Source organism: Dunckerocampus dactyliophorus, chromosome 9, assembly GCF_027744805.1.
Source record: "Dunckerocampus dactyliophorus isolate RoL2022-P2 chromosome 9, RoL_Ddac_1.1, whole genome shotgun sequence".
Lineage (NCBI taxonomy): Eukaryota > Metazoa > Chordata > Actinopteri > Syngnathiformes > Syngnathidae > Dunckerocampus > Dunckerocampus dactyliophorus.
Window position 1 is genome coordinate 3149650 of NC_072827.1, and position 17880 is coordinate 3167529.

The 17880-nt window shown below is 44.0% G+C and overlaps 2 protein-coding genes and 1 long non-coding RNA gene across 5 annotated transcripts in view; 2 read left to right on the forward strand and 1 right to left on the reverse strand.

The window, feature by feature from the left end:
- hcn5 (hyperpolarization activated cyclic nucleotide-gated potassium channel 5) overlaps positions 1-1348 on the forward strand; it is a 17684-nt gene extending 16336 nt beyond the window's left edge. For both annotated transcript variants that reach the window (XM_054787890.1, XM_054787888.1), the window contains one exon: positions 1041-1348. In XM_054787890.1, the coding sequence (XP_054643865.1) occupies positions 1041-1216 (176 nt within the window). In that variant the 3' untranslated portion in view covers positions 1217-1348. The remainder of the gene's footprint in view (positions 1-1040) is intronic.
- The window catches only part of LOC129187982 (uncharacterized), an 18787-nt gene extending 13523 nt beyond the window's left edge, over positions 1-5264 (reverse strand). The window contains exons 1-2 of the long non-coding RNA XR_008572500.1: positions 5059-5264; positions 1093-1237 (exon numbers count right to left, since the gene is read on the reverse strand). This is a non-coding gene — a long non-coding RNA (uncharacterized LOC129187982). The remainder of the gene's footprint in view (positions 1-1092; positions 1238-5058) is intronic.
- On the forward strand, positions 4451-16955 carry ska3 (spindle and kinetochore associated complex subunit 3). 2 transcript variants are annotated; one of them, XM_054787886.1, is made up of 11 exons: positions 4451-4852; positions 4936-4997; positions 12582-12753; positions 13979-14414; positions 14485-14546; positions 15016-15206; positions 15273-15476; positions 15927-16121; positions 16275-16345; positions 16463-16584; positions 16667-16955. In XM_054787886.1, the coding sequence occupies exons 1-11, from the start codon at positions 4738-4740 to the stop codon at positions 16822-16824; spliced, it is 1788 nt and encodes a 595-aa protein (XP_054643861.1). In that variant the 5' UTR covers positions 4451-4737; the 3' UTR covers positions 16825-16955. The 2 variants fall into 2 exon arrangements, with proteins under 2 accessions (XP_054643861.1, XP_054643862.1); XM_054787887.1 differs by lacking the exons at positions 4451-4852; positions 4936-4997 and adding an exon at positions 10243-10349.
- Positions 16956-17880: the final 925 nt, after the last annotated feature.

The window sequence follows — 17880 nt, forward strand, 5'->3', positions numbered from 1 at the left end:
TATATGTACCCAGGGTGTACCCCACCTCTCACTCAACGTCAGCTGGGATAGGCTCCTGCATACTCCTAGTGAGGAGAAGCTTATAAAAATGAATGAATGAATAAATTCCTTTAAAATGGACATGTAATTATGTGTTTTAACTAGGGGCTGTCAAAGTTAACGTTAACAACGCATTAACGTAAGTTTCCTTTAACGGCACTATTTTTTTGGAGGCACGATTAAAACGCGCTCCCGTTTGACCCTCGGCCCACACCGTAGTTTGAGGAAATGCAGCAGTGCAGGTGGACCAACAAGCGATAACAAATAATGTGGGAGGAAGCCGAAGTACGCGGAGAAAACCCACGCACGCGTGGAGAACACGAATCTGCCCAAACGGAGATACGAACCCAGATCTCCTGACTGCGTGGCCAATATACTAACCACTAGGCCACTGTGCGGCCCCTATTAATTAACTAAATAAATAAACTAAAATAGGTTGCAACTTAATAACCATTGGGCCCCAGGTTGAGACCATTTGAGAACACAGCAGTTTTGGAGAGTTCTACACCCAGGGGGCTCATCTGTAAAAATGTGCGTGGATTCCATCCCAAAACGTCAGAATGTACGTACGCAATAAATTATTCAGAACTACAAAGGCATGCGGTGCACATTTTTACATGGTCTTCTCATTATAAATCTGACCTGCAAGTAGTAACGAGCGCAACCAGAGGTCAGTGCTTCCCATGCATTCATGGCAAAAATAAATGTCATTGATTTCATTAACTGCTGATGATCAGCATTTAAAGCGCATGCAGAGGTAGTGTAAAATGTGTACTGTTATGGAGGGCTACATTTGCAATGTGAGCATCTTTAAAAGTAAATGCATTATCTTCTCCAGTTTGGGGATTTATTTAATTCTCAGGCTTTAAGTCCTTCTAAGCTAAGCAGCCCCAAAAAAGTCTGCTTATTTATTTATTTCACTTGGGATTAATTGTCAGCTCTGCTCGGCATCCGTGCTTGCTCATTAACTACGCTCTGGTGTGTGCGTGTGTGTTGGTCAGAGGCATGTGTGCTGACCAGAGGCAAACATCTGGCCACGGGGAAGGCGCTGACCTACTGCCAGTGCTTCAGTCTGTCCTGCGACGACTTTCAGGAGGTGCTGCAGGGCTTTCCAGATGTCAGGAAAGACTTGGAGGAAATGGTGGAGCTCCAATATTCAGGAGGAGGACTTGTGTGAGGAGACTGGCCAGGAACGAGACTGCAGCTCAGCAACAACATGAACAATTACTCAATAGCTATCATTTGACGTATCTACTGTACCCAAGAGTCTTCTGATCCATTATTTACCAGCAATAATCAATAAAGTACCCTGTATATACAACATTTATGCTTCCTCGTGAATTATGCACATTGTAAATTTCTTATTTTTTTGCGTCGTTGACACACTCATATGTTTGAGATCATCAAACAAATGTAAATATTAGTCAACAACACAACTGAACACAAAATGCAGTTTTTAAATGCAACTTTTTATTATTAGGGGAGAAAAAAAATCCAAAGCTACATGGTCCTGTGCGAAAAAGTGACTGCCCCCTAAACCTAATAACTGGTTGGGCCACCCTTAGCGGCACCAATCAAGCATTTGTAGTAACTTGCAATGAGTGTCTTACAGCGCTGTGGAGGAATTTTGCAAAATTGTTGTCATTCAGTCACATTGGAGGCTTTTCCAGCATGAAGTGCCTTTTTAAGGTCATGCCACAGCACCTCAATAGGATTCGGGTCAGGACTTGGACTAGGCCACTCCAAAGACTTCAGCCATTCAGAGGTGGACTTGCTGGTGTGTTTTGGATCATTGTCCTGCTGCAGAACCCAAGTTGCTTTCAGCTTGAGGTCACCAACAGATGGCCGGACATTCTCCATCAGCAGAATTCATGCTTCCATTTATCACAGCAAGTCTTCCAGGTCCCCAAGCAGCAAAACAGCCCCAGACCATCACACTACCACCACCATATTTTACTGTTGGTATGATATTCTTTTTCTGAAATGCAGCGTTACTTTTACACCAGATGTAATGGGACACACACCTTCCAGAAAGTTCAACTTTTGTCTCTTCAGACCACACAGTATTTTCCCAAAGGTCTTGGGGATCATCAAGATGTTTTCTGGTAACAGTGAGACGACCCTTATTGTTCTTTTTGTTCAGCAGTGGTTTTGGTCTTGGAACTCTGCCATGCAGGCCGTTTGTGCCCAGTGTCTTTCTTATGGTGGAGTCATGAACACTGACCTTAACTGAGGCAAGTAAGGCCTGCAGTTCTTTGGATGTTGTTGTGGGGTCCTTTGTGACCTCTCGGATGAGTCGTCACTGCGCTCTTGGGGTCATTTTGGTTGGCCGGCCACTCCTGGGAAGGTTCACCACTGTTCCATGTTTTCGCCATTTGGAGCGCTAAAGCTTTAGAAATGGCTTTATATCCTTTTACAGACTGATGGATCTCAATGACTTTCTTTCAGGGGGAGCAATCATTTTTTCACACCTTTAAAAACTGCAATTTGTGTTCAGCTGTGTTGTCATTGGCTAATATTTACATTTGTTTGATGATCTGAAACATTTAAGTGTGTGAAACATGCAAAAAAAAAAAAAAATCAGGAAGGCGGCAAACACTTTTTCACACCACTGTATTAATATATTTTATAGAAAATAATTACAGGTTTACATGCAGAAAACAATGCAAAATAATTATGAATGAGGAATGAATGGAACTTATTATTGATGCAGACTTCCCGTACACCTTGGTGAGATTGAATTAAATCGTGTTTCTCACCTTCTTTATCAAACTGCTAGCACTCTAGCACTCTAAACAAGAACGATACCGTACAGGGCAAACGGGCAAATTTGTTACGTGCAATATTGTATGAAAAGCGTAGCAAAATTTCAGTGCACATTTTCAACAAAAACCAAATCATACAAATCATTCTATCCATACAGAGGAGGCATACTTTAAAATGTACTGAAATTACAAGGCATCTTTCAGTAAACTTCCAGTATCATTTAAATATCTCATTTCCAGGCCGAGTGTCCTTGTTTTCATCATCAAAACATGGTCACCCTACATTTACATGACACATTCAACATGATGAATTCACCCACCGTCTTGTGTAGTATAGTACTGTATAGTTCCACATAAGATCACGTAATCGCTTGTTTGTGTTCATCGCTGCATTTGGAGACTGACTACTGCTTTTGACCAGCAGTAGATGATAGTTTACTTCACTTTAGTGTAACTAACGCCTGTATTACATCTTTCTCAGCTGCAGTCAGATTTGTAAATAAACACAATACGATAAAAAAAGAATCCTCTGAACGACAGTATTTAGAACATCAATCAGTACTTATACTATTGTTACAGTATGATAATAATCATTAATTGATTTGCAAATTGAAAAACTTTGAGTGCATCTATATTGTAAACCACCCAATAAAACCCAAATGAGGCAACAAACAGATCAGATTTGCCCACACACTTAATTGATTGTTTTCACAATGATAATAACTTATAATAAATATATATTTATATGTATGTATTCAATTTTATGGCTCTACCAAGTCAAATTAATCTATTTTAGGCGTACTGTACTGCTCCATAGCAGTACGGTGTCTCTTTTCTTCAATGTGCTCAAGGTTAGTATGAGTAGTTACAGCCCAGTGCCGGGAGGGGGCGATAACCCACTGAACTCTATACTACTAGAAGGGGCGTCACGGCTGACCGCATGAAGCCATAGGTCGGCCACCTTGCTTCACCCCAAAAAGCACACACGCATACACATTCATGTATCTTCATTCACTACATTTATTATGTTTCGGTATAAAAATTAACACGAATTAACAAAAATTCCATTAAAACAGAGTAAATTTACTAGACCCAAATCTTAAAATTTCCCTCCAGTTTAAGGTTTTTCCTACCTCTATGGTGTGAAATTACAATGCATAACAACTCAGTTTCAGTGTTTACAAGGTATTTGTTATGATAAGGATCTCCGTAGTATCAAAGTTAAATGCAAGGCATACCTTTAGAAGATGATCGGGAAAGTCAAATATTGTTGTATCTGCATTTTGTCGTCATCTAACAGTCTGGCCGGTCCTGTCCAAGCTCTCCTCGGTGAAATGACTTGAACAGAGTTGCGATCTGGCTGCAGGAATCCACCTGTCTCTCCGAATATTTACTACCCATTGCTTTAGAAGTTGAGCATTGCAGTGTGGAAATCTAAAGGAGAATAAGGGGTAATTTACAACTACTTAGATGAATAGATGCTTACAGATTTAAAGTATCAATTTTTTTAAAACTATTTTTATTATTTATAAGCATTTACCTACCTGTGAAATGTAAGTCCCTTCTCACGATTTTCACGAGTATCACGATTTGTGCCATTAATAGCAGCACAAGACGGCATCTCGAACTCCTTAGTTCTGAGGCTTTCTTGTTGTGGGTGAAACAACGTGGCGACTTCTACACTTCCGGTGGCTTCAAGCATCCAATGCGCAGAAAGCGATCGGGGCCATTCCAGTAGTAGAGTTCAGTGGTTCAGTGCGATAACCCAAATACTGTTCATCCATACCATCGAAGAAGAACTTACAGTTCCGGTTAGAGTGACAGTGGCGCCGAAATTGAAGCATTTGTACTTCCGCTAAGTTGGAGGGAGTCGTAAAAGTAGCTCCTTTGCATTTATGTAGCTATTAACACACATTTATTTTAAGCCTGGAAAATGGACCCTACGTCGCAGTTTTTTGCCAAGTTGAAGAAGTTGGCCGTGGCTCTCGAAATGGAGACGGCCCGGCTTCAGCGCTCCTTTGAGGACCGCCGTGACAGCGACGACGACGGTGAGTTATAACGCAGATAAGCATAACTGCCTTTTACGTGACACCATCTCAATGAGGCTATTGTTCTTTCTTTGGCGTTCTAGAAGCAGCAGCCAGAAGCACGCGAGCTTATCACGACTTGAACTGTGACGTGTTGGGCTTGAAGGTACGTCCAAAACAAAACCGCAATAAAATGTTTGCTTTCTTTAAGGTATTCGTTGTCTTACCTTTGTTGCACTTGAACTGCCAGGGCTCAGTGGTGTTGAAGATCAAGAACTTTCTTCATCTGAGACCCAGAGTGGAAAGTTAGCCTTTCTCCAAACTAGTTTCGACCATACAGTAGTGATGTGTCGGTCGCGAACTAATAGGCTCTAATAGCCGGCTCTTTGAAATGAACGACAGGAGCCTTTTGGCATCGGTGGGAGCCGATTATTTTTTTCCTCGTTTTTTTTTCTGTTAAAGGCGAATGTCATTGGTCAAGATGTGTGGCGCCCTCTGTGTCCACACTGAGCGGGGGAGGGGTGAGGTTAAACCCGCTGCGTTCTCATAAAATCGATTTGTTCGTGAGCTGTTCGTTGAGGTTTAAATAATAAACATTTGATATCATGTATTTTTTTTACATTAGTAATTAATTTTACACAATACACATCATTTGGTAATAAATGAAGGCAACTAAACAATTTGAGGAGCCACTTGGGAAAGGGCCAGCTCTTTTTAGTGAGCCGAGCCAAAAGAACAGTCTCTTTAAAAAAAAACAAAAAACAGAGAGACAAAATTTCCATCCCTACCATACGTAGTGATGGGTCGATGGCGAACGATCTGATCTGGCTCTGAGAGCCGGCTTGTTCACATCGAAGGCAGGCTCCCACCCTACTTTTTTTCTCATACGTTTTCTACATTTTTGCTCAAATATCTTAATCAACTTGAGTTTTAATACAAAAATACCAAACATGTAAATACATTTTTAAAATTATTTTAACCCTCTAAATCAGGGGTGCTCACACTTTTTTAGCCTGCTAGCTACAGTACTTTTAAAATGACCAAGTCCCAAAGATCTACCTACTACTATAAATATAGAAAGTAAATATATTTTTTATATTTATTTAAAAAAAAATATGAGTACGTATTTATGTAGGTTAAACATGTATATCAGGAGTGCACGCACTTTCTCAGCATGCAAGTACAAGTCAAAATGATCTACCCCTTTCTACAAAACATATAACATATACAAAATGGAACCAGTAAACTCTGATATTCTATTGTAAATATTCATGATTAGTATTTCACATTCACATTTTCAAAGTTTACAGGTAATCAAAGTAGTTGCTATCATAATTCACTTCAATATGGAAATAAAGATCATTCCACATAACTCCTAAATAGTTGTTTACTAGTGAGTGAGTACTGGTAATATGTCAGTCACATTAGCTACGTAACGTTCATTAGGGCACACAGTTCATGTATTACATCCAGTTAGCATTTGCTATCAAACATTAGCCATATACAAGAATGGAAAATGATGATGCAAAAGACAATGCAGCCCAAGTCAAGGCAACATATTTAAAAGGTTTCACCAATGGGCACATTTTTAATGTCATCATGAAATAATAGTTTAAGAAGCCAACGTGTAGAAAACACTGATTTCTGTAGTAGAGTTCATGACGCCAAGCAAAGCCAGTAAACAATACACTTTTTTTTCTACGTAACTAGCAGCTACAAGTGAACAGATAAGTTAGTTATAGATAGATATAAGCATCTTACCGCAGAGTTAGTTCATCCATGATCGCAATAATAAAGATGAAAGTTGCATCTTAGTGTGTAGCTTGAAACGCTGCGGGGGAGCAAGCGCGAATCAGGAGGGGAGCGTCATGTCAGCTGACTGATGTCATATGACGACTACAAAGTGACGTTTAAGCCATCGACCCAAACTACCTTGGCGATCTACCGGTAGCTCGCCATCGACGTAAGGGCCACCACTGCTCTAAATGCCCATTTGACTTCATGACGTCAGTGTTTTTGCTGAGAAAAATACATACACAATACAATGAGTTATATTGTGGCAAATATGACAAATTGGACTATTTTTCGACAAAATGAAACCCTGAAATTAGAAAATGCATGTTTATATTGTCTAATTACAATGTGTTGAAAAATTGTGCTTATAACGGAAGTCAATGGAACTTTTTTGTCCTGTGGGACTCAAAGGGTGGGAAATTTTCTGAAAAAAAAAAATAAAGCATCAAAATCAATGTTACTACTCATCTTATGTATAGTTAAGCCTGATCTTTGTCTACATTTATTATATATAAATAACTAATGTTGCTAAAAGTGAATGAAGGAAGTGGATATACAAATGATCTGACATCAGCATTGATGTCAACTTCAGAGTATCTCTCTGTTTTTTGTCAATATTCAACAAAAGTGACACTGATTCAAAATATTGTGATTTTTTATTTAAGTGTAATAAAAAAATTAAAAATGATCTTTTATTTTTACTGGGGTTTTTTGTCTTTTTTTGTCATTTATTATGTTTGTTTAGATTGCAATATGTATGTTTGACATTCCAATTGCAATGTTAAATGCTCTTCAGAACTTAAAGTTTACTGCTTTTTATGCTGTGTGCTCGCATCATTATGCCATCTATTATTAGGGATGTCCCGATCCACATTTTTTGGCTTCCGAACCAATTTTTTTTTTATAGTCTTGCTGAGCAGATCCGGTACCGATCCTTTTTTTCTGTTTAAATAATAAGCGACTGTTACGAACATGAATTTGTGGAATTGAATATGGTTATGAAAATAGCTTCTCGGAGCATTAAAAATAATGCAACCAAAGCACTGCTGAATTTACTTTTTTATTACACAGCATGACCAACAATATTGTTTGGCTTTTGTAACAAACCTCTGTGAGTCAGGTCCCTAATCCAATAAAAGATCCAACAAAAGTACATCCAATAAAAAATAATATTGGAAAAAATGAGCATGCAAAATACTTTTAGGGTAGGACTAATCTATTTGACATGGTTATAGATCAGTTTGTGGTGTGATTTTAGTTGACTGTGATGGTCAATAATATAAACAACCACAGGTTAGAGCAGCACTTCCCGTGCAAGCTCCCCGCACCATGACACAGCAGTCCGGGGGGGAACTACTGCTGTAGCTACAGAACCGAATATCTAATGTCCAACATGAAACTAACCACGGTACGCCACGGGCATGTCTGCATGATGGTGTTGCATTTTATTCTTCTTGCAGGTGGTAGGAGTCGAGCGGTAACCAGCTTTTAGGCGCATTACCGTTCCTACCGTGTTGGAGTGTTGCCCAGAGTTACGAACGTTATACGGCAACCAGAGCGTCCCGTTCTTGTGGCGGAAGCGGATATTATCCGATCTTCAAAATACAGCGATCCTGAAGATCGGATCGGGACATCCCTAATATATTATCATTACTTTCATGAAAAAGTGGTCTCAAAATAATGCAACAATAGTATCGTTTATCGGCAATCATTTGTAGGACAATTATCATCCAGCAACAGTTGTTATCGTGACAGGTCTACATGTGGCCCCATCTTGTTTGTGACCAAAAACACAACAAAAAGGTGACAGAAGAAAGTTCATTTGTCGTTGTGCTGTGTACATACATCTACTGATGCCTGGTCTGGACACATCTTCAGTGATGTTCCTGGGATCTTAAGGCGTTTCGGGTCTTTCAACATCATACGCCCTCCTCCAGGTGACCCAGCCGGGGCTGATCAGACCCCAGCTTGTGTCCAGACGGCTAGCTAGCTTCCATGACTCCATGGCTCCCGTCTTTTGAGCCAAAGCCATCTTGAGGCTCTTTCTGCCGCATCGGTGGAACTGCGGATGGCTCTCCTCTTTCTCTCTCCCTCGATGCCTAAACTACTGAAGGCTCTGGCCAAGGATCGGGCTGCAAAACCCCTGCATCCAACCTCCACAGGGAGACACCTTGTTCTCCAGCCGGCCTGCTGGCAGTCGCTGACCAGTCCTGCGTACTTGGAGAGCTTCCTCTCAAAGGCTTCATCCAGTCGATCTTCCCACGGGACTGTCAGCTCCAGCAGCACTATTTGCCTGGTGGACTCTGACACGAGGACAATGTCTGGTCGCAGGGTGGTGACGGCAATGTGGCTGGGGAACTTCAGCTGATGTTCAAGATCCACCAACAACTGCCAGTCTCTTGCAGACATCAGTATGCCTGCAGATGTTGTTCTTCTGACAGGAGTTGGCTTGTCCCCAGCTCTGACAAAGGCGATGGTTTTCTTGGAGGGACGGAACTGCTTTGCCCACTCCAGTCCTGAGCTGATGTCCTCAGCGATGGTTTTAAGGACTTGGTCATGCCTCCACCTGAACCGTCCATCTCCAAGTGCCCTTGTACAGCAGCTGAGGATGTGTTCCAGGGTTCCTCGCTTTGAACACAGTGGGCATGCTGGTGACTCTACTACACCCCATGTGTGCAGGTTTGACGGGCTTGGAAGCACATCATACACTGCCTGGATGAGGAATTTAATGCGGTGAGGCTCAGATTTCCAAAGCTCTGCCCAGGTGACTTTCCTCTCGACTGCATTCTCCCATCTCATCCAAGCTCCCTGATGTTTCATTCCCACTGCCTTGCAGGTTCTGGTCTCCTCCACTGCTGCTCGCACCTCCTCCTGAACAAGGCGTCGCCTTTCCTTCCCCCTGATGTTCAATTGGGGACACGGAAAGGAACCTAGCCCTGCTTGGCTTTGTGTGACCACTCCCACCAGGCTCCTGTGGTGCAGCCGAGCATCAGCCTCTTGAACTGCATCCTCTGCCCTCCATTTCCTGCCCGTCCTTACTTGGATCCCTGCTTTAGCCACCTTTGGATCACATGAGTCCCTGTACTGAACCACTTCCCTGGCTCTGGTTACCTTATATCCCTCCTCCAGGGATTTGAGAGGCAGTTGCAATTTGTTGGTGTTTCCATAAAGTGCAATGCTGCTCAGGCTCCTTGGCAATCCAAGCCATCTCCGGAGGTGGTTGCTAACCCTCCTCTCCATGGTTTCAACTGTCGAGATGGGGACTGCGTAAACAAGGAGGGGCCACAGGATCCTGGGAAGAATGCCATGTTGGTAGACCCAGGCTTTAAACTTCCCAGGCAGGCCTGACTTGTCCACAGATTTCAGCCAGCCATCCAACTCAGTGCAGGTCGACTGTATAGATGTTGTGTCTCTCAGAGAGCAGTCAAAAACCTTTCCCAGGCTCTTGACTGGTTTCTCCGAGATAGTTGGGATGGCTGTGCCTGTGATGTTAAACCGGAACCTGTCCTCTACCTTTCCTTTCCTCAGCACCATTGATCTGGATTTGTCAGGTTTGAAACGCATCCGGGTCCACCCCACCAGCTTCTCAAGCCCCTTCAGAATCCACCGACAGCCTGGGACTGATTCTGTCATGACTGTGAGGTCATCCATGAATGCGCGGATGGGTGGTTGCCGTTGTCCAGATTTCGTGCGGGGCCCTCTGCACTCTGGTTCAGCAGACTTGGTGAGCATGTTCATGGCAAGGGAGAACAACGTCACAGAGATAGTGCACCCTGTGATGATACCGATGTCCACCTTGTGCCAACTGGATGTTATTGCTCCTGAAGAGACCCTCACCCTGAAATTGCTGTAATAATCAGCGATGAGGTCTCTGCACCTGCTGGGTACGTGATGTTTCGTCAGAGTGAGCTGAACCAGCTTGTGTGGAATGGAACCGAAAGCATTTGCCAGATCAAGCCACAACACTGACAAGTTGCCCTTGTTCTCTCTGGCCTCCTGAATGAGCTGTGTCACCACACCAGTATGCTCCAGACAACCTGACATTCCTGAAATGCCTCCTTTCTGGACTGATGTATCGATGTAGGTGTTCTTTGCCAGGTAGGTACACAGCCGTTTGGAAACAGTGCTGAAGAAAACCTTTGCCTCAATGCACAATAGGGAGATGATGCGGAACTGGTCAAGCTGGGTGGAATTTTCCTCCTTTGGGATCCAAACCCCTTCAGCAACTCTCCATTGGTCAGGGATCCTCCCTCTTCTCCAGAAGACTCGCAGGATTTTGCACAGACGCAGCAGGAGTTTGGGACAGTTCTTATACACTTTGTATGAAGTGCCACTCGGTCCTGGAGCAGAGCTTGCCCTTGCTTTGCGGACAACCTCCCTGATTTCCGTTAGCTGCAGCTCTGACATGTCGAACTGCACTTCTGGTTCAGGGGGTTCGATAAGGTTGTTGCACTCTCCCAACTCCTGCTCACTTGCGGGGTCGCCGTATGTATCCTTCAGATGTTGGTCTATAACTTCCTGCGAGGAGACCAGTTTGACACTGCGCTTCTGCCCCAGCAAATCCTTCGTGAACTTGAAGGGATTAGCGATGAAAGCAGCACGTTTGCGTGCCCGTTCCCGCCGCCTTCTCCTATGCCACTCAGCGCGGCGTAGAACTCGGATCTTCTTCCTTAGAAAGCTCATTAACTGGGCAAGGCCAGTGCGTTCCTCTTGTCCTGCCACCTTGTACTGGGATTTCAGCGCTTTCATCTCCTGCCTGATTTTGTGAATCCTGACCGCTCTTTGATTCATTGAGTAAGCTGTTCCAGAGCTATTCTTCTCCTCTTCACCAAACCGTTCCGCTGCAATGCTGACAATGGTTGCTGTCATCACCTGAAGCTTCTTGTCTGCATCTCCTTTGGCCAATCCCTCCAGAATTTGGTCGACATCGTCGTCAAACTGTTGCCAAAGTGAGGTCATGCTCGCTGCAGGCCATTTGATCCGCCTCCTGTCGGACTTGATGCTTGAGGGATTAGGTTGCACCACTTGGAGGTACTGGGCACTATGGGGTGACTCCGGGCCTGGCACCTCCTGCGTCTCACCAGGTGTAACACCTGTGCGTTGTGTTGCTTCTGCTCCCAATGGGCACTTCATCCTCGCTTGGTGGATCTTTAAGCCACGGATGTTCTTGCAGACTTTACCGCATGTACACTGCTTGGTCTTAGTTGTTTATCCGTTGCTTGGGTCTGTTGCCGTTGAATCCGTCCGACTGGGGTGCTCATCCTCCCCCACTCTCGGGCACCCCTGGGGGTATTTTTCCATTGGGTTCATAGTAGCTTGGTTGGGTTCCTCCTCAGAGGTTCCTCGGAGGAGGATGCAGATTGGGTTGCCGACCCGTTCTGCCCCGGTTGCCGTCTCTCCGGGCTGTCACTGACTCTCCAGTAGTCACCACACTCTTCATGGTTGTCATCCAGTCTTTCCTGGCTGTCACTGATCACTCAGAGATTCGCTGTGTGCATACATCTACTGATGCCTGGTCTGGACACATCTTCAGTGATGTTCCTGGGATCTTAAGGCGTTTCGGGTCTTTCAACATCATACGCCTTCCTCCAGGTGACCCAGCCGGGGCTGATCAGACCCCAGCTTGTGTCCAGACGGCTAGCTAGCTTCCATGACTCCATGGCTCCCCTCTGTATTGTTGTAAATGTATTTGTTGTACTTCTCATGTTATTTTTACTCACTTTTTGGCCCCCAACCCGCTGCCGCCACAAATAGTTTGCAGCCCTGTGGGAAACAATGAGCTGGATGGATAGTGTTGCACGTTGCGTATCCACTGTTGTTAGGCAAAAAATGCGCTCTCCCTCTCTTTAGGTGGCACAGATATAAAGTGAGAACCCCCATAGGATTTGACTTAGTTTTTTTTTGTTTTTTTCCCCACCCCTCCAACCTTCCAAAAGATAATTCTTTGTTGTTACAGGGCCAGATGCAAGAGGCGCTTACCAAGCAGAAAATACGGAGGGGGGAGGTGAACACTTTTATCGACGCCTGCAGGGCCGTGCAGCACAAGGTCGCGGAGGATATTCAGACACTGAAGGGACACTTTGAAAAATATGGCTATCAAGATCCTGTGGACGCCCGGAGACCAAACGGTAAACATTCTATAAAGCTTACACTTTTTTTTAAAAAACACCTCCTGGATTCCTGCTGTTTACTCACAATTCTTTCTTTTTTTTCCCCTCCCATTTAGAAAGAAATGCGACCATTTGCAAACAACAAATGTCTGCTTTAACTGTGATAACTTGCGGAATGTTGTACATGGTGATAGTTCAAAGTTTTGTGACACTTCAGTGGCGTATTTTTCCTCCAATTATGTTCGAACTCTGAATTATATGGCCTTGCATTGAGTGGGTGGAGGTTCCGCTGTATATATTAAATGGTAGGGGTGTCACAAAATCTGGCAAGATTAAAATGTGACAATTTCTCGTTCAAAAAAAAAAAAGTCTCCTGGGTACTAGGCCTCAGACGATAATAAACAAATAAACTGACCCGCCTTTAACTCATTCAATCCCAACCATTTTTCAGTCCCTTCAGTAGCGGCCATTTTAGACGGTTTTGACTGATCTTTCAAGGCACACAGAATATTGTGTTTTCACATTTGGAACTAAACTGCATGTGTTCGCGCGGGTCTGTGTGTTAAAATTTCCCTACAATGCGTAGCCTTCTCCTCGCTACACTCCTCCACGCTTGCTCACTTCCTCCTTGCTGTGGAGTGTGTTTACATGCAAAAGAGCCATGCCGAGCGCTTATCAAGTGCACTTCTGCCACCTTGTGGTCGTTTCTATGGCTTAAAACAGTGTAATCTTTTAGTGTGCACTTGCGTCATCACCTCTTCATGCCTCTTGTGCAAAAAAAACGTAAAAGACATTTAAATACATCTTTGGGATTGGGCATTCGGGCTTATAAAACATGTACAAATAAGTCTGAATGAGTTCATGTATTACCATGTGCATTCGTGCCCGTTTTTCTTGTCTCTCCTCCAAACAGGCAGGAAGAGAGTTCAATCTGTGCATTGGTTTCAGCACCTTGGCGCGTTTGTTCCATTGAGCAACGGCATGAACACAGTGAGCCATTTTGTCGGTCGTACAGTCTCTTTGCCTGGTTCACACAGAGCGTGGAAGAGTGTAACGTGGTAGAAATTAAATTGTAATATAGTGTCATATAGTTTTTTGTTGTATTAAAAGTAATGTTAAAGTCTCATAGACCCAATCTCGTGTATCGTCCGGTGTCTCGTGACACCCCTATTAAATGAACATGAACTAACATGAAGGATGTTTTCAAATGCTTCTATTGTTGCTTCTTGCACATGCGTTAAAGGTCAGGAAATGGAGGAGGGAGATGAAAAGTCTGGTCTGAAGGCGCCTGCAACGGAGGACAGAGGCCACGAGGAGGCAGAAATAAGCGGACTGCCGGCTTCGCCTCAGGCAGCCGCGCCGCCCACCTTCACCAACCTGATGCAAACCCCCCGTCTCTCGGACTTTGGCCTGTCTGAGATGCAGCTGAGGAGGAACCTGGCGGGGGCGGAGTGGTGCGCCGAGGTGCCCGACATGCCCAAGATGAGCCTCCCCCACCCTGCGCTCAACATGCCCTCCCCGCCGCCTTTGCCCCTCACTCCCAAATGTGCACTGCGCATGGACGAGGACGAGATGCAGACGCCTCAGATGATCAACTTCGGCATCTCCGAGCACACCATGTGTCTGAACAATGACTTCACCATGGATCTGTTCCGCAAGAATGCCAACAACCCTATAGGGTAGACGCAACCGTTCTTCTCATTGTCTTTTTAAAGTCACCACTTCTCGACTGTTTCTTTTCCAATGCAGACCCGCACAGGACCTCCCGTTGTCACCAGACAACCCTCAGTCTGTGAGTCCGCAAAAAGAAGGTAAACAAATGTAGCGTTTGCCTCAGAATACCTTATGTGACATGATAGTCCCCATATAATATGTATCTTGGGCAAATCTATTTGTGTGCTCCACAAATAGGTGAATGTATGGGGAACACCAACCTCTACATGCGCTTTAAAGTGTTGGTTGCGCCACTCAGCTGAAAGTCATGCGTGGTACACCTGTTGTGTTGTTTATAATGAGGTCATTAGCACTATTAATGCTGACTGAGTGGTTTGCTTTGTTTTCCACAATTACAAAATTGGTTCTGTTGGTGCTGTGTTGTGCAATATACAGTACTTGTGAACAAATGACTTTGTAGTCCTTTCCACTTTCTCATGCTATCCATACCATTATTAGAAGTTCAACTATTAGCCTCGTCGTCGTTGTGCTTTAAGCACATAAACAATAATCACATCATGTACAGTATATGACATGTGAAGAAATGGCATTTGTGTTCATTGCTAGACACCTGGGAGTCTCCAGAGCCGCCTATGTTTTGTACGCCAGGATTCAAGATAAAGAAAACAAATGGTCATTGCTCCCTGCCGCTACAAGGGGACTCTGAATCTCCGAGTCAATCCAACACCCTGGCCACCACACCTGAGATTCCGACCTTCAAAACTCCCTACATGAATCGTCTGATCAGCACCCGAAAGGTAAAATTACAAAACCCTCTTTGCTTAATTTTCTGTAGGGTTCACCAAACCACACGTTTTTCACAGAGCACACAGCGTCCCGAGCCGATCATCATGCAAAATGACTGCAGTCACACCTTAGAACTTCCGACGCCAGCTCGCAACGGGTCACGCGGACCCACGCACATGTGGGAGTATGATGTGCCAGAATTACGTATCATGGATGGGGAGGACAAACAGATGCTGCAGATGCCCAACCTGGAGTCCATTTTGGGAAACACTTTACAAAGTGTAAGAAGCACACACAAGACAAACATGATTTTATTGCTCAAAATAATCCCATACCAATCGCAGACCTGCCAACATGTACTGTACTTACTTTTCGGTACACGGCTCGCATTCGGACGTTTGAATACGCTTGTATGCTTTGCTGCTGCTTCTTCAGTCTCTGTGCGTAGTGTCGCGTGACGTGCGCCAGCTGTGGCGATGTATGTAATCATCACTTTCTTTTTTTTTTTTTTTTTTTAAAGACTATTAATATTACACACAGAAGCGCAACAGGACCGCCTGGTTTGATTCTTTCCTCAGTGGGTTTAGTCATCAAACCATTTGAATCATTGTATTACATGTGCCCTCTGCTGGTTGCTACCGAGTGGCACCACTCAACATCCGTGAAACAAATATTACATCAAATCCTACTTGATTACCAACATTCTTAATGATCACAATGTTGTCCTCCAGGGTAGTACGAAAATGCCAAAAGAGTCGCGCCAGTTTGACGAAAAGCCAGTGGAGCCATCTGTCATCGACATAAACCGGGATGGAGAAGCCACGCAGGAGTTCTGCTTTGGAACCCCCTGCACCAGAAGGGAGTTCCATGAGGCCATCACCCCTGAGATGCCCGACCTCAGCTCTGTCACGCAAGACATCTGTAAAGTAGGTTTATGTTAGTTGTTGAAGGACCATGTCCCATCGTCAGTGTGTCTGCACAGTTCAGGCAGTGCCAGGAAATACTATACAGCTAATGCATGTGTGGCTGATCTCTTATCTCCTGCTTGTGTGCTTTTGGATTTTGTGTGTGTTGCCTAGCTCGTCTTGCAGACTCAATCGAAGAAGGCAACCGTGCGTGCCCATCCACAGGAAAAAGCAGAACACAAAAGGTGAAGTCTAACTAATTTACCTGCCCGTAAATGATGTATGGGGCATGTGGAGGGACGTTTACTACTATGATATAACACCGTCACCAATTAATACAATTTGTGTGTGTGTGTTTTCAGATGTGTGACTGTGGTCTCTGAGCAGGAGTTTCACAGTTTACCGGCCTTTCTAAAGCAGATGACTTTGAAGAACCTCAATCAGGCGGTCCGCAACATGAACAAGTACTTATCAGAGCATCCAGGTCAGTTGCTTTTTCTACATATGCATGAAAATATCAGGACAAATTCAGCAAGAAGTCCAATTGTCCGTGGCGCCCTCTACAGGAGACACACAAGACTTTCAGAGGGAGGAGCTGGAGAAGATGACCAACGTTGGGATCAAGGCGCCCGTCTATGTCCTCTGCTTGAGCGAGCTGAAGAGGCTGGAGCAGGTGGAAGGAGCCGGGAGCACCGCTGTCTACAAACTGAGATTGCGCAACTGAGTGTTGTATCCAAAGCAGCAAACTGTGAGCTGCCAAATAACACACACACACTCAGGCATTTTAATCCCTGAGGTTACCATCATTTGCACGTTGGTGGGTTTATTGTATGCGCAAAATATCCTGTACACAATAAAAATGTATGTTGTTATCCAATTGCCATCTCTTGTGTGTGTGTGTGTGTGTGTGTGTGTGTGTGTGTGTATATATATATATATATATATATATATATATATATATATATTTTTTTTTTTTTTTTTTTTTTTTTTTTTTTGTAATATTTACAGCAGTTGGTCTCAAACCCGCGGCCTGCGGAACATTTGTGGTCCACCAAATCGTATCTTGCGGCCCGCGACTGGACATCAAAGAGTAGTGTAACTGCAGCACGCAACATCCGGGCAAGCTCAGTGTTACTTCCATACTTCCAGGGGCAAGTAAACACCAACACTGAACTAACAGTGGTGTTATCACATGGATGTATTGTGAATTGTATCGTATCGTGAGATTCCCAGCCCTACTCCCAATACTTGATGCGGCCCAGCCTCACCCTGACTCTACCTCCACTGGTCCCCAGTGAAATTGAGTTTGAGACCCCTGCTTTACAGAAGGTCAATGGGGAACTGTTTGAAGAAACAGTCTAATGCAGCTCTGAATAAATTATTCCTGCTCGACAAGATTAATTCTGGGAAACCTAATCACCCAATGTAGGACAGTAGTCCCTCGCAATATCGCTTTTCAATTATCGCCACCTCACTCTATCGTGTTTTTTTCAAAAATGAATAAATGATTGCTGTTTTGTGGTTTACTGTGGCATATTATTAGTCAAAAGTATTGAAAGACAAAGGTATAGGGCCACTAGCCATCAGTTTCTGTTCCATTTTTGCAGTGGTTCTCAATTATTTTGTTTTCTGCTAATGTTTAAAGCCATGGCCATCTCTTGTGTCCCTGCAGTGATCCTGTGGCCTGCGCATTACAGTTGAGCGATGTGGTGTAAACAAAGAATAATAGGAGTGTAAAGGTGACTACAGGGATGTTAGTCCATGTCTACATGGCTATAAT